General features: G+C 43.6%; 2 protein-coding genes across 3 annotated transcripts in view; one reads left to right on the top strand and one right to left on the bottom strand.

Moving 5' to 3' along the window:
• Window positions 1-15,661, top strand: part of LOC109408938 (uncharacterized) — a 463,030-nt gene that overhangs the window by 102,832 nt on the left and 344,537 nt on the right. The window lies entirely within an intron of this gene.
• LOC115256676 (uncharacterized) lies at window positions 855-1,739 on the bottom strand. 2 transcript variants are annotated; one of them, XM_029855578.2, is made up of 2 exons: window positions 1,589-1,739; window positions 855-1,522 (listed from the first exon to the last, which is right to left on the bottom strand). In XM_029855578.2, the coding sequence occupies exons 1-2, from the start codon at window positions 1,737-1,739 to the stop codon at window positions 987-989; spliced, it is 687 nt and encodes a 228-aa protein (XP_029711438.2). In that variant the 3' UTR covers window positions 855-986. The 2 variants fall into 2 exon arrangements, with proteins under 2 accessions (XP_029711438.2, XP_029711437.1); XM_029855577.2 differs by having other exon boundaries at window positions 855-1,535; window positions 1,589-1,729.

Genomic DNA, 15,661 nt, shown 5'->3' with positions numbered 1-15,661 from the left:
ACCAGCCACGAGTGATTGCTTGTGCTTCAAAGACCCTCACCGTTGCGGAGCAGAAGTACCCCCAGACACAAAAGGAAGCACTGGCGATGGTCTGGGGTGTGGAAAAATTCTTTCTGGAGATTCGACAGAATCTCTTCCGGAGATTCGACAAAATCTCTTCCGGAGATTCGACAAAATCTCTTCCGGAGATTCGACAGAATCTCTTCCGGAGATTCGACAGGATCTCTTCTGGATATTCGACAGAATCTCTTCTGGAGATTCGGCAGAAATTCCATTCACTGTTAGGACCGATGCTGAAGCAAATGAATTCATCTTCGGGGGGCTGCACAGGATTGGAAAACGAGCCGTCACCAGACCGGAATCTTGGGCCTTAAGGCTGCAGCCCTATTCGTTCAAGGTATGCAGGGTTGCGGGAGACTTGAACCTGGCCGACGCTCTTTCTAGGCTGGTTGTGCAGCACTCTCCTGAGAAATCCTTTGACGACGATGTGGACGATAAGCATTTACTGCATTGGCTAGATGCTGGTGCGATAGAGCTTACTTGGGATGAAATTGAGACACTTTCTGAACAAGATAGCGAACTCAAGGATGTCAAATCAGCCATAGAGACTAAGCAATGGAAGATTGGGCTTCGGAAGTACGAATCACAGGTTAAGGACCTCCGTACAGCGAACTTCAACGGACGCGTGATGGAAGAGGTCCCGGAAAATTCGGCCGGCACTTACGTGCTTTCGGCTCAAGGACGCGTGGCGGAAGACAACGTTTCGGTAAATGGATCGTTCTCGATCCCATCCAATCACGACATAGCACTTTAGTGGATTATGTGTTATACTAAATGTAGTAAAAACGTATGACTTCTCAAATAAATTTCCAAAACAAATTTTATTTATTAATTGACTATTTAATAGTTCCTTACTCGCATGTTATTATTTGTTAATCTTTTGATTAACGGGTTGAATTGAATCTTTCAATAACTTCAAAAACGGTCTACATCACTACTGATGCACTTCCAGCCATCTTTTTCATGAGACTCGCAAGCAGCTTCTCCCGTTTTTCGCGCTTCTTCTGGCTGGTCTCCAGCACGTCCTGGAGCTTCTTAACCATGTTTCGCTTTTCGTGCTTCACCTTGCCATCCACCTTTCTGTACTTTGCCGCCTTCTTGGCACATTTCTTCACCTTTTTGTTCATCTTATGAATGCGCCCCGCATAATACTGTTGGGCCATCTTCCGGCAATTGGACCCGAACCGTGCCCTGTCGTATCCGATGGTGTCTTGAAAATTTCCCATGCTGTTATCGATCACGGCCATGGTGGAGGCAAAATTATTACGGATCGGGCGCCTGGGGACCAAAGCCATTTCATTTGGTTCATCGTCGCCTTCGACGTACTTCATATAGCGCGTCGAGTGGGTCACCTCAATCATCTTCCGGATGCGTCGCTTGTGGTCCTCTGAGGGGCAAGAACGCTCATCTGAGGACTTCGTAATCTTGATGGAGTGGCTTAATATTTCGGTCATTTTTGCGGCTTTTTTGGGGAGCTAGAAATAGCGAATTACAATGACTTTAAAAGTACATAAATTTTAAGATTTACCTTGGTAATTTTCCGAAATAATTTTGATTTTCACTGAAAAAGAACGCTGTGTCACGCGCAAAGAAAAAATCGCGAGGGAGTGCGAGGGATTTGAAAATTTTTCACTTTGAGAACTCGTTTGAGAACTGTCATCAACGTCAACATATCTCATTCGCGACTACGAAAAAGCAGAGAGATGGGGGTGACATTTTTCATTACGCCGCCCCTGCGCTGCAGAGCTACCAACTATTGACCGTCCAGTTCCAAACTGTTCACGACCGTTCGAAACAGTCGGTGTTTCAAACGGTCGGTGAAACAGTCGGTGACGGATTTGACAGCAGAAATGAGCGAGAAAGATTTCGCGCGCAAACGCGTTTTCAAAAACATTCAATTGGTGGAACAAGGACAGCTAATAGGTCGCCCTGATCAGCTGTTGCCGGCAGCCAAGCCGCCAGCTTTTTAGCGCGGAAATCGGGGGGTGTTCAGATACAATGTTTATCACTCAACAAATTCCTGAAAATATTTTTTTTTTTTTGCAATTAATGTTTTAAATGATTTAAAGTGAGGTTTAATAAATGCAATTTATATTATTTCCAGGATAATTGCTAATGTTTGTTATTCTGAAGACCTATACGTTTGAAATAATGATGTGCTTGAACAAATATGCTGATTAATTGGTTTCTGTAGAATACATCGAGAATCCCCTCGATATTCGACGACTGTTCTGAACAGTTTCACAAACAGTCGGGATAATCCAACTTTGAACTGAATACACAATACAATGATCGAGAGAGAAGAAGTGACAACACATTTTTACATCCAATGTATACTTTCGCGCAATAAACATCTTTCAACCACGTACGTCCTGTAGTTCGGTTTTTACTTTCACTCCGCGCTAGTCCCAAGGTGATTCCGTTCCGTCGTCTCGCTGATTGGGCTGTCCACTGCGTGTCCTGTTGGGTGTCGGGTGCCGGTATTTCCCACAGGTTATGGACCCGGTTTGAGTGGAAAAGAAAAACGCGTTCTGGACAAGGAAAGCTAGTTGCTGCGGTGGAACCTAGTTTGAGGTTAAGTTTTTTTTCTCGTGCGGGTACTGTCCGGTAGTGTTGGTGCAAGAAAACTTTTCGCGTGAGCCGTGAGTTTCGTTTGCACAAGTGCGTTAGTGCGGGACAGAGATTTTTGTTTTGGTTGTGTTTCTTGGTTTTGCTTCGTGATACAAAACAAGATGAGTGACAAGTTTCTTTTCGCCCGGCTAAACAATCAAAACTATCAAGTTTGGAAGACCCGGATGGAGATGTTTTTAAAACGAGAAGATACGTGGTGTGCAGTTGGTGATCCTCAGCCGCAGCCTGTCACACCAGAGTGGACCAGGGCGGATGTTAAGGCGCACGCCGCAATCGCGCTTTACGTAGAGGACAGTCAGCTAAACCTGATTCGTGGGGCTGTTTCGGCAGAGGACGCGTGGACTCGAATCAAGGATTTCCACGAGAAGACCACGATGACGTCACGCGTGTCAATCCTGCGCCGTATTTGCAGCCTGAATATGGCGGAAGGTGGCGATGTCGAGCAACATTTAGTCGATTTGGAGGAACTATTTGACCGCCTTTCCTGTGCCGGTCTGGAACTCGAGGTTCCGCTGAAGATCGCCATGATTTATCGGAGTCTCCCCGACTCGTTTATGGGCTTGGTGACTGCTATGGAGAGTCGCCCCGACGGTGATCAAACGATAGAACTGGTCAAGCAGAAACTCCTCGATGAACACCAGCGGCGATTGGAACGTTCGACAAACACTGGTGAAAATGCGTTGAAGTTGCAGAGCGGTGGACGGAAAGAAAAAGTCTGCTATCACTGTCGAAAACCCGGCCACTTTCGACGCGACTGCCGTCAGTTGAAACAACAAGAGCAGCAGGAGAAGAAAAGCGATCGGCCCCCACGGGGCGGAAAGAAAGGCGGACCAAAAGCGAAGCAGGCGGCTGAAGCTGACGTTACAATCTGTTTCATGGCTGGGGACAAGCGAAGCAAGGACGGTTGGTTTGTCGATAGTGGATGTTCGACCCACATGACAAACAAAAAGGCTTTTTTCACCGAGCTGAACGAGAACGTCAAAATCAGAGTGGTCCTAGCGGATGGCTCAACTACCACTTCGGCTGGCGTAGGGGAAGGTGTGGTGAAATGCGTCGACGACAAAGGTGTTGTTTCGGAAATAGTGTTCAAAGATGTGCTATATGTCCCCGACCTCGACAGTGCTTTGCTATCGGTGCGGAAGCTGACCCAAAAGGGGTTGAAGCGAGGGGGTCGACAGTAATCAATTTGCTTCAGTTACCGTGCGATAAGCCGTAATTTTGTTTCATTTTCTGAATTATTCACAATTGTTTTCATTATACAGAACATCGGTTCGATTTTATCGGATTTTTCTCATTTTCTGCCATTTTCCAAGTTAAAATCGATTTTTTGCTATTTATTTTAAGCAAAATGGTAAAAATTGAAAATATCTGAAAAAATCGAATAAAATGAAAAAAAAATCGTTCGAAAATCGGCGCTGAAAGCGGCTAACATCTCTTAAAATGTTACGACGTCGCGACGCCACGTCGAAAATTTTGCCAACTCTTCCAGTTTTAGGTACACTGAACCAAAATATCCTCCCAAAATCGTATGTGAAGCAATACGCACACGCCCTTTAACAAACATCATTCCCTAGACGAATGACAAACCAAACGAATGACTTTGATTCCGGATGACAACCACCCGAATGGCAGTCATCCTGTAACCGTATGATACACTTCTCCAAAAACGTATGATTTTCCATTTAATTTTCTGATGAGTTTAGTACAATTATTAAACGAATTTAATTTGAATTGTGTATGAGATACAGAACAGATTTATTTGGGAAATGGATATATTGGACTTTTCACTGAATAAAACATTAAAAATAATTTATTTCTTAACATTTATTGAAAAGAGATTAAAAAATACACTTTTAACAGAGGTGGGTAACATTAAAGAATCGGCGTAGTCCCTGCGATGAGCTTCTGCGCAATTTGGGGCATCCATAGCATACCAATGTGGGGTCGGTGTCGGTGTGCTCAAGGTTGTACTGATGTTAAACGGGAACATGGAGGAGCCTCGGTGGTAAACGTGGCCGAGATTCGATTGGCATCCATCGGCGACTTTGGTGCGGCCCGTCACTGATGAAAATGATGTTCACCACCTTCATCATCATTGCTCCTTCTATTCCGGCAAAAAAGCAAGGCACCGGGCTGTAACAAAGAGTAGATAAAATTTACTATCGAAAACTTTCTAATCTTTATTTAGAATATGTTTTCTTACCTCAGAGCACAAAAAAATAAGCCACTCTCTCGTTCTTGTAAAAAACAACAATGGCGAACTACTAGCCTTGCATACAACCGAACCTACCACCGCCAGATCGGACACCAGCCAGCGACTGCCAATCGTTTGGAAAGCGGATGACGAATCAGCCAAGCAGCGACTGATAGTAATAATACACGCTCGTTGAAAACTACTCTAAAGTGAGTAGAATTCTACTCACTTTGGAACAAAGTGCATCAGCTCAAAATAGAGTAATCTGCCTTTACTCACTTTAGAGTAAACTTTGGTTTTTATCAAAAGTGAGTATAAAGTGAGTAACTTGTAAAATCCGAGGGGGATGACTCTTCCCGATATCGTTGATTTTAAGCCAAAACCTACAAGGAATCACATTATTTTCATAATTTCAACAAAACTGAAGAAATTAACAGAAAATCGATTAAAATCAACCATATCCGAAATATCCGATAAAATCGATTATAATGTTGCCTTATCCACATACAATCGAACAAAATCGATGCACATCCCTGAACAAAAATGTCACATTTTCTCGATTTTGTTTTGTTCTCCCTGTTCTTCCGGTTGGAGCCGAGGTTGGAGCTTGTTTATAAACAACAGCTGTTCACGAGTGTGACTGTTGTTTACATAGCCTACTCACTATTTTTATGCTCAGTATGATATTATATTGCAAATACATCTTCTCAATAATAACATTTCCCATATTTTCGAGGTAATCCATTGTTGCAATCGCTAATTCCAGCAATATTCTTACTGCTGAGCGACCAGCTGATGGCCGACGCCTCGGTCGACGCAGCCGATTGTTTACCTGGAAGAGTTGTCAAAATTTTCGACGTGGCGTCGCGACGTCATAACATTTTAAGAGATGTTAGCCGTTTCCAGCGCCGATTTTCGACGATTTTCAAACGATTTTTTTCATTTTATTCGATTTTTCAGATATGTTCCATTTTTACCATTTTGCTGAAAATAAATAGCATACAATCGATTTTATCTTGGAAAATGGCAGAAAATGAGAAAAATCCGATAAAATCGAACCGATGTTCAGTATAATGAAAACAATTAAGAATAATTCAGAAAATCAAACAAAATTACGGCTTATCGCACGGTAACTGAAGCAAATTGATTACTGTCGACCCCCTCGTTCGCTTATTATAGCGAAAACCGTTGAAATTGAGCAAAGTTTATACATACAGCAGAATCCTCACAAAACAGGCTTTCTGTTCTATCATTAAAAGTTTGCAAAATATCTGCCATATTGCTATAATGACTAAAATAAACTGATCGAATTTTATATCGAAAAAAGCACATACGACCTATTCAAATCGAGCTCCAGATTTAACACTTATGTGGCCGGCAGGGTACCCGGGTACCTTTTTCAATTTCAAATCTCGATATTTTAATGGTTATTGAGACTAGGATATTGGAACTCTGTTAGATCTTAGAACTCGTGAATATACATCTATTACTGGGGTTGACCAAATTTTAAAGTGAGGAGGGGCAGGGGGAGGGGCTCCTGCATTTTTTTTATTACGTGGAAGGCCGGCAGGGTACCCGGGTACCCACGAAATTGAAATGATCATATCTCCGTCAATTTTTCATCGATTTTGGAAATTTTTAGCTCATTCAATTCAGAAACTCATCATCTATCGGGAAAATATTTGGTTAGACCGATCTAATCACCGTGGTTTTCGGAAAATCCATAGTTTTGGGAGCATGTCCTTATACCATATTGAAACCCACATTGTTAAGGCTAGGATACCTTAAAGTGTTTATGGTCAACCATGGCCTCACGGGAAGCGTGTTCCGAAATCACAGTTTCAAAGTCAACACGTTTTATGATTCCAGGCCGGTCAGATACAATATACCAAAGCAATTTTACGATGCTTGGTACCGAAATTGATACTAACCTACCGAAAATCCCGTATATTGTATTGTATAAAAACACGGATCCCGAAATCCGGATTTTCCGGTACCTATGGTGATCAGACCGGTCCAACCAAATACGATCTTGATAGATAATGAGTTTCTGAGTTGAATGAGGCAAAAACTTTTAAAATCGGTGGAAAATCGCTGAGATACGATCATTTCCATTTCGTGGGTACCTGGGTACCCTGCCGGCCTTCTACGGGTGTTTTTTTTGCTGGCCACACTACGGTTAATAAAGACACATATCACACAATTTATTTTGCTCCGGTGATGTCAAAGAAGCTGAGTACACAGCATCCAACGAAAATTTGAAACTTCCCATTATGTCCGGAACATCAATCATCCACATTGTTTGCTTGGCGCCGATAGAGAATTAACTTCGTCGATCGTTAATCGAATAACATACAAAACCTCTGCGCAGAAGCGTTCCTGAAATGTGGTCGTTTCTGTATCCTGGATGCCTCTAGAAAAAGTGCGGCGGAATAGATACACAATCGAAAAGTTGTACAGAACTTCCATACAGACAGTGTTCCTCGGAAGAAATCCGTTGATGTTCCGGATGATGCTCCGCCCTGGTTACATTGTGTTAGATGCCGGTGCGTTGTAAAACGACGTTGTCGGGTGTCTTTGGCATAAGAATCCTGCGCGACACGAAGGGTTCCTTTCGCTTTCGGAGAGGTAGTTCATATTCTTCTCGCCGGACATTAAATATGCGGTGATTCGCAGAGTGTCGCAGCTTGTTCCGATGATGGTGCCATCGCCGAAAAACAACGGGATGACTGGTTTCAGGCAGCGTCCCAGGCCGTTCGACGAATCGCCTATACACACAGCTGCAATATAAATGTACGGTTTTATTCGACAAAATAATCATCATTAAATCCAATAATTACATCACTACATTATAACCGGAAGTTTCTCAAATAGCACTTCTTGTTCGCAGCGATGTTTGGCACTATCCTCTCTGCAGGATTTCGTTACGGAAGTATTCCTTCGATAGTTCGTTTATCGTGCTGTGGAAGACCCCATGTTCCTAATTTTTGTCGGGATTTGGCGGTGTTACCACCACCGGGATGGCCACTGGGAATATCGATAGCGCTGGCAGAAGTTCGCCGGACCGAGGCTGTCAACAAAAGCTTTGCCTTTACTGAACAAAATAAATAACATATGATAAATGCATTATTAATTTGACCACTATTAACTAAATTGTTCATCTTACCTTCCAGAACCGTCTTTACCGTGATTTTTTCCGCAAAAAATATAAAATTTAGTCGCGCTTTTGTTTGTTCGACGTTTTCGTATTCGTTTTTATAATTTTCATCCAAATATGAGTAAACTATACATTACCCATATTTGAGTAAACTGACTTTGTTCATAATCTGAGTAAAATTTACCAATTTTTCTTGGTAATTTTTACCCATAATATGAGTAACGCATGCAAAACCCAAATATAGGTAAATCAACTACCTATTTATGGGTAAACTGACCTTAGCGTGTACAGGATGATAGCTAGTTGGTGTCATGCAATCCAAAAATCGAATGAGAGTAAATTCAACAACCGGAGTACATTCATATGCATTGGGAGGGATTTTCTGACGATGTTATGATGCTGTTGCATACGCTCATTGCCATCAGACGAAATAGGAAGGATACATTTTAAACATCAGGCGGATGACAAAAATTACAATTCAAGGATGATGTTTGGGTTCAGTGTAAACAATCAGCAGCGTCGACCGAGAATAAAACTCGTATGTCATTCGCCCGAATTCCAAATACCTGAATGACAAACGCTCGAATTTCTTTCGCTCAAAAAATCACTCGCCCGAAAATATTGTTTCCCGCATAAGAAATCTCCAAATGCATTATTGCAATACTAGCTCTGGAATTGGCTTCTTTAGCGGTGTTGAAACAATTCCATATTTCGAATCTGCATGCAAAACTGAGTCGAAATCCAAATTTTCATGAATTTTGATGCCCGGGAACCTATTTAAAAATCTGTTTGAAGTTTGTATGGGAGCAATTTGTCGAATCACCCCTCGTCGCAGTTTTTACTGGGTGAAGCTGTCAAGCAGTTGCCCAACCGTCAAAAGGTGATTTCGAAAAATCTCTTCGAAATTGATTTTAGGTACCAAAATGAAGTTCTAAAAATCTGAAAAAAAAACATAGTAGTTCAGAAAAATCTGCTCTTTCGTATAAAATCAAGTAATCAATACATTTTTCTTAATTTAAAAACCCAATTGCAGACCATTTATTTTACCACGTTTCAAATGTTTGAAGATTCAATCCCAAAGCCAACATATCGTGCAGTGATAATCCGTGATTGAAAAAAACGTTTTTGTAATTACGTTGTGAAAAGTTGAACATTTCAGTTGGCTGAAGTATGCTGAAATGGCCTACTTTTCACCCCTAATGCAAGTGTGCCGAAAAGTACTACTTTTCGGCACTCTTAAGAGTGCTGAAAAGTAGCACTTTTCGGCACTTTTGCTCGTACGACTTTTTTACTTACCATAATGCCTTCCGTAGATTCAGCCTCTACCTCTACATCTACTGAGCAGCATGAATCTGAATCACGACGGTTTCAATTCGGATTCGAACTGAAAATCAAGTGTAGAGGCAGCTGCTGAATCTGCTTTTGCTTTTGCCCGCACACAACTGTTTGACAACGGGAGCTCGATTGTTGGTGACGCCTACTACACCAGAGCCTACCTGATCAAACAAAAACTTCGCCGACAAGCATGAGCGCGCGCACGTGGTTCCTACTGATACATGTTTGTGTAGCTAGAAAAGATCGCACTAAATGGCTGTTTTTCGTAATTACAAAAAACTTTGTATGCAACTCGTTGCAAAACTCGATTTTTTCAGCACTCGTCGTATTTATCCAACTCGGCAAGCCTCGTTGGATAAATGTACGACTCGTGCTGAAAAAATCATCATTTTGCAACTTGTTGCATAAATAACTATTATTACACACAGAGTTCTTTGATGGCCTAGAACATCTTTTGAAATCACTGAATACTCTACAATAGTTATTTATGTCACGAGTTGCAAAAAGTTGATTTTTTCAGCACGAGTCGTACATTTATCCAACGAGGCTTGCCGAGTTGGATAAATACGAAGAGTGCTGAAAAAATCGAGTTTTGCAACGAGTTCCATACAAAATTTTATGCAATGATTTTTTCATAATGCAACTCATTTGAGTTGCATAATGTTCATAATGCAACTCAAATGAGTTGCATTATGAACATTATGCAACTATTTTTAATTATGCAACTCATTTCAGTTGCATAATCAACCAGTTCGGAAAAATTGACCTTTATAATATTGTGGATTTACCGGCTACTTGTATTCAACCGGTTACTTAAGAAGCCGTTACAAAGTAGCCGTTTTCATATAAAAATCAACTTGATTGTCAAAAAATGAATGTAGCTGAGTAGCTAGCGGACGAGGAATAGCGCAAACAATAAAAATGTTTAAAATCATTTTAAAGTAACTCTTTTCATAAAACGGCTACTTTGGAGGCAATACCTCGGGTTGAAGGTGAAATTTGGAGAATCGCGGTGCACTATTTCGACTGCAGCAGGAAAAGCGGTGGCAGTTGCGGAACTTCGTGGCAACCTGTATATGCTGAAGGAAGCGGAAGAAGCAAAGCTTGGCAAGGAGGCTCGGCACCTGCCGAACTGTCAACACACTTGGCATCGGCGGTTCGGGCACCGTGACCCGGCTGTGTTGGACCGGATCAACGCAGATGGCCTTTGCGATGGAGTGAAGGTGCAGGATTGTAGATTACGGCAAGTTTGCGAGCACTGCCTAGAGGGTAAGTCATCTAGAGTTCCTTTCCCTAAAATGTCGTATAGTCGTGCTGAACGTGTCCTGGACCTAATCCACACGGATGTATGCGGTCCGATGAAGAACATTACTCCGGGGGGGTGCCGCTACCTAATGACCCTCATCGACGACCATAGTCGGTACACGGTGGTGTGCCTACTCAGGCAAAAGTCGGACGCAGCCGCATGCATCAAACGTTTCGTGGCGCATGTGAAGACACGTTTCGGCCGGGCGCCGTGCGTAATTCGGTCAGATGGCGGTGGTGAATACGCAAATCAGGAACTGAAGACATTCTACGAGCAGGAGGGTATCGAAGCGCAGTTCACGGCCGCTTATTCGCCTCAACAGAACGGCATCGCAGAGCGCAAAAACCGTTCACTCCAAGAGATGGCAACATGTATGCTTCTGGATGCCGATCTTTCAAAGCGATTCTGGGGTGAAGCAGTCGCAACCGCGGCGTACCTGCAGAATCGGCTGCCATCGCGTGCGGTCGAGAGGACACCATATGAAGCATGGTTTGGGAAGAAACCCTCGTTGAGCGGTTTGAGGATTTTCGGAAGCCCCGCTTATGTGCACATTCCAGACAACAAACGCTCCAAGCTCGATAGTAAGGCTCAACGGCTATTGTTCGTCGGCTACTGCGACGATCGGAAGGCGTATAGGTTTCTGGATCCGAAGACTAGCGGAATAACAATCAGTCGCGATGCGCGATTCATCGAGCTCGGTGATGGATCGTTGATGCCATGCGCTCCGACACCCGGCGGAAGTGATCTGCCGAAGCCGATGCCGATTCAGGAGGAGGTGGCAATTAATGATCCGGAGGAGCTGGCGATTATCGAGCCGCAGATTGAGGAGGAGACGGAAGCAAGAGACGAATCTGACGAGGAGTTCTACGGATGGGATGAAGAACCACAACGATCGAGTGAGCAAGCCAGTGACCTGGAGCAGCGGACTACGAAGCGAAGTACAAGGGGTGTACTTCCCAAGCGATTCGATGATTATGAAGTTGATGTTGCGATGGCCGTACGTGAAGAACCGGCGAGTTACGAGGAAGCAGTTAGCGGTTCAGAACAGGATCTATGGAAGGCTGCAATGACTGCGGAGTACAAGTCACTGATGAAGAATGATACGTGGACGCTAGAGCAGCTGCCGACTGGACGAGTCCCCATCAGCTGCAAGTGGGTTTTTCGAAAGAAGGAGGACAGTGCTGGGAATGTTACACGTTTCAAGGCCCGGTTAGTGGCGAGAGGCTTCTCGCAGCAACATGGCGTCGACTACGACGCAGTGTTCGCACCTGTTGCGACTCTGACGACTTTTCGAATTCTGTTGACGGCTGCCGGGCATAACAACATGGTAGTACGCCACATAGATGTTGAGTCAGCGTACTTGCATGGTCGGTTGCAGGAAGTTATCTACATGCAACAACCCAAAGGTTTCATCGAAGATGGGAAGGAGAATCTTGTGTGCCGCCTGCTGCGTAGCCTATACGGCCTCAAGCAAGCGGCCAGAGTATGGAACGCGACCATAAGTGGAATCCTTACGGCTTTGGGTTTCGTGCAGTCCCGTTCGGATCCGTGCCTGTATTCGAAGGAGTTACCTAACGGACGGAGAATGTACCTGTTGATATATGTCGACGACATGCTGGTGGCCAGTGCTGACGAGAAGGACATCTCTGATTTGGAGAAGGAGCTGAGCAAGAAAATCACACTAACGTCGCTTGGTGAAGTTAGTCACTTCCTTGGCGTCCGTGTGACCAAGGACAACGGATTCTACAGCCTTGATCAAGCGGCGTACATCCAAAAGGTGGCAAACCGTTTCGGACTCGAAAAGGCTAAGGGATCGAATATTCCCATAGACGCTGGCTACTACCGTAGTCGCGAAGGAAGCAAGAAGCTGGTCGACAATCGGAGCTACCACAGTCTTGTGGGAGCACTCCTGTACGTGACGGTGAATACTCGCCCAGACGTTGCTGTTAGCGTTTCAATCTTAAGCCGCCAAGTTAGCTGTCCAACCGAGATTGACTGGACTGAACTCAAGCGAGTCGTTCGGTACCTCCTGAAAACAAGCAACTACAAGCTGCGACTGGCAACAAGAAGAGATGGACCAATGACGTTGATAGGGTACAGCGACGCTGACTGGAGCGGCGATACTGCCGATCGAAAATCGAACACCGGATACCTGTTTCAGCTGGGAGAGGCGACTGTATGCTGGGCAAGCCGAAAGCAGACAAGTGTTTCGTTGTCAAGCATGGAGGCTGAGTATTTCGCGTTATCGGAAGCGTGCAAGGAGGTGGTCTGGTTAAGGCGTCTTCTGGAGGAAATTGGAGAGAAGCAAGGCGGTCCAACAGTGATACTGGAGGACAACAGGAGTTGTATCGATTTTGTGAAGGAGGAGCGACTATCAAGAAGGTCGAAACATATCGACACACGTCTTTGCTACACGAGGGATTTGGTGGAGAAAGCCGTCGTGGTCTTGCAGCATTGCTCGTCGGAAAATATGACTGCGGACATTCTGACGAAACCCTTATGTGCAGTGAAGCAGAAGAGATTCGCCGAAAAGATGGGTTTGTTCAGCACAGCTGAGCGAACTTATCAAGGATAGAGCAAAAATGTCAAGGAGGAGTGTTGGCAGTGTAGATGGGGGTGACATTTTTCATTACGCCGCCCCTGCGCTGCAAAGCTACCAACTACAATGATCGAGAGAGAAGAAGTGACAACACATTTTTACATCCAATGTATACTTTCGCGCAATAAACATCTTTCAACCACGTACGTCCTGTAGTTCGGTTTTTACTTTCACTCCGCGCTAGTCCCAAGGTGATTCCGTTCCGTCGTCTCGCTGATTGGGCTGTCCACTGCGTGTCCTGTTGGGTGTCGGGTGCCGGTATTTCCCACAGTTTCAGGTTAGCGTGTAGTTTGAGTAAAACGTAAATAAAACCTAAGACGGGATTCAAGAAGTAAGGGACAATTCTTTTGAAAAAAAATGATTGAAGCGCAAGAGTATCACCACCCAATAGATCACCCATGTCTTAAGCAGTATATGCGAATAGAAAAATGTTATGGCTTCTTATGCACCTTCAGCAGATCGTTTGCTACAAGTAAGATTTGTAACTGTTGAAATTGAACAGACCTTCACGCTTGAACGTAAATATTATCAATCCAGCTGGAACCCGGTATTTTCGACTAGCGAAGTTGGACTTTTCTCCAAATCCATGCGTCGGACCTAACTGCGGAAGTGGTGCGCTGTATAGCGAAGCTGGTGTACTATACAGCGCACCACTTCCGAAGTAAGGTCCGACGCACGGATTTGGAGAAAAATGCAACATCGCTAGTATAAAACTCCGATTTCCCACTGGATTGATAATTATTTAGGAAAAACTCTATACGTGCAATTTTCAAGAGTTCCAGTTCTAGTAGTTAAAATTTCTCTTCGCATAGAATGCACAGCTTTTGAGTTTTGATGAAGATGACCAATTCACAGTTTATTTGAAATTTTCAATACACTCATACACTACTAAATACTATATTATCGTCATTGTATTCCTGCGTTAATATAATGATTGTGTTGTATACAATGAAAATTGTAATTATGTCCAATCCACAGGATCATCGTAATCTTGTCCTCTCATCACTGTACCTAGTGAGTGCTTATCAAATGTAGACCAAAGAGAATCATTTTTTTGGCAAACTTCTACACTGTGTCTCTGGTTGGAAGACTTTAGCATTAATGAACTCGAAAAATCGGACAAAGATCTCAACATAACACACATCAAAGAGCCAGAACATCAAGTTTTCTTTGGCATGTGATACACTGTCTTACCTGTAAATATATAAATTAAACGCATTTGGAAAATGACAAAAAAAAGGTTTATTTTAAATAATATACATTAGCCAATACAATCCTTTCCCTTCGACAAAACAAGGTTGGGTTTACTTCTGAGCAATGTTTGGATTGACTTTGACCGCTCTCTGGGGGTGGTGTTAAAATGATCAAGAACGTGACAACAGGACTCCCGAGTTCAGCAGAGGCAGTTCGGTGTTTTTCAGCCTATTTCCACTCTGCTGCTGGAAGCGGTTTCCGGAAATAATAATCGCTGTGTCTGCCGGTTCAGTGGTCTCCGTGCCCGATAATGTGCGTCAGTTCCGGCAGTATGTGAAACGTCCGCGTCCAGAAACGTTCCTGCTGAGAACATCATCGCGATGCCAGTGAAATTTCGGGACTCCAGGGACCCCTTCAACTCACTTCCAATTTCGAATCAGCAAGCGAGGCGAAGCGAGAAGCGTAGCAGGTGCTTCCGTATTTGTTGCCGTACAATTTCTTCATGCAGTAGAGTTTCTAGCACCAGCAGGCCCATCCCAAGGGGTTGGTCATTCACGAGGGGGATGACTCTTCCCGATATCGTTGATTTTAAGCCAAAACCTACAAGGAATCACATTATTTTCATAATTTCAACAAAACTGAAGAAATTAACAGAAAATCGATTAAAATCAACCATATCCGAAATATCCGATAAAATCGATTATAATGTTGCCTTATCCACATACAATCGAACAAAATCGATGCACATCCCTGAACAAAAATGTCACATTTTCTCGATTTTGTTTTGTTCTCCCTGTTCTTCCGGTTGGAGCCGAGGTTGGAGCTTGTTTATAAACAACAGCTGTTCACGAGTGTGACTGTTGTTTACATAGCCTACTCACTATTTTTATGCTCAGTATGATATTATATTGCAAATACATCTTCTCAATAATAACATTTCCCATATTTTCGAGGTAATCCATTGTTGCAATCGCTAATTCCAGCAATATTCTTACTGCTGAGCGACCAGCTGATGGCCGACGCCTCGGTCGACGCAGCCGATTGTTTACCTGGAAGAGTTGTCAAAATTTTCGACGTGGCGTCGCGACGTCATAACATTTTAAGAGATGTTAGCCGTTTCCAGCGCCGATTTTCGACGATTTTCAAACGATTTTTTTCATTTTATTCGATTTTTCAGATATGTTC

This window comes from Aedes albopictus, chromosome 1 (genome assembly GCF_035046485.1).
Source record: "Aedes albopictus strain Foshan chromosome 1, AalbF5, whole genome shotgun sequence".
In the NCBI taxonomy this organism is placed as follows: domain Eukaryota; kingdom Metazoa; phylum Arthropoda; class Insecta; order Diptera; family Culicidae; genus Aedes; species Aedes albopictus.
The sequence above is the reverse complement of the archived record's forward strand: the minus strand, read 5'-3'. Positions and strand labels throughout refer to the sequence as shown.

Excerpts from the sequence above, each read along its gene's own strand:
- LOC115256676 (XM_029855578.2), bottom strand. The coding sequence starts at position 1,739 with ATGAGATATGTTGACGTTGATGACAGTTCTCAAACGAGTTCTCAAAGT. Across the intron at positions 1,523-1,588 it reads TATTTCGGAAAATTACCAAG|CCGCAAAAATGACCGAAATA; the intron begins GTAAATCTTAAA and ends TCCCCAAAAAAG.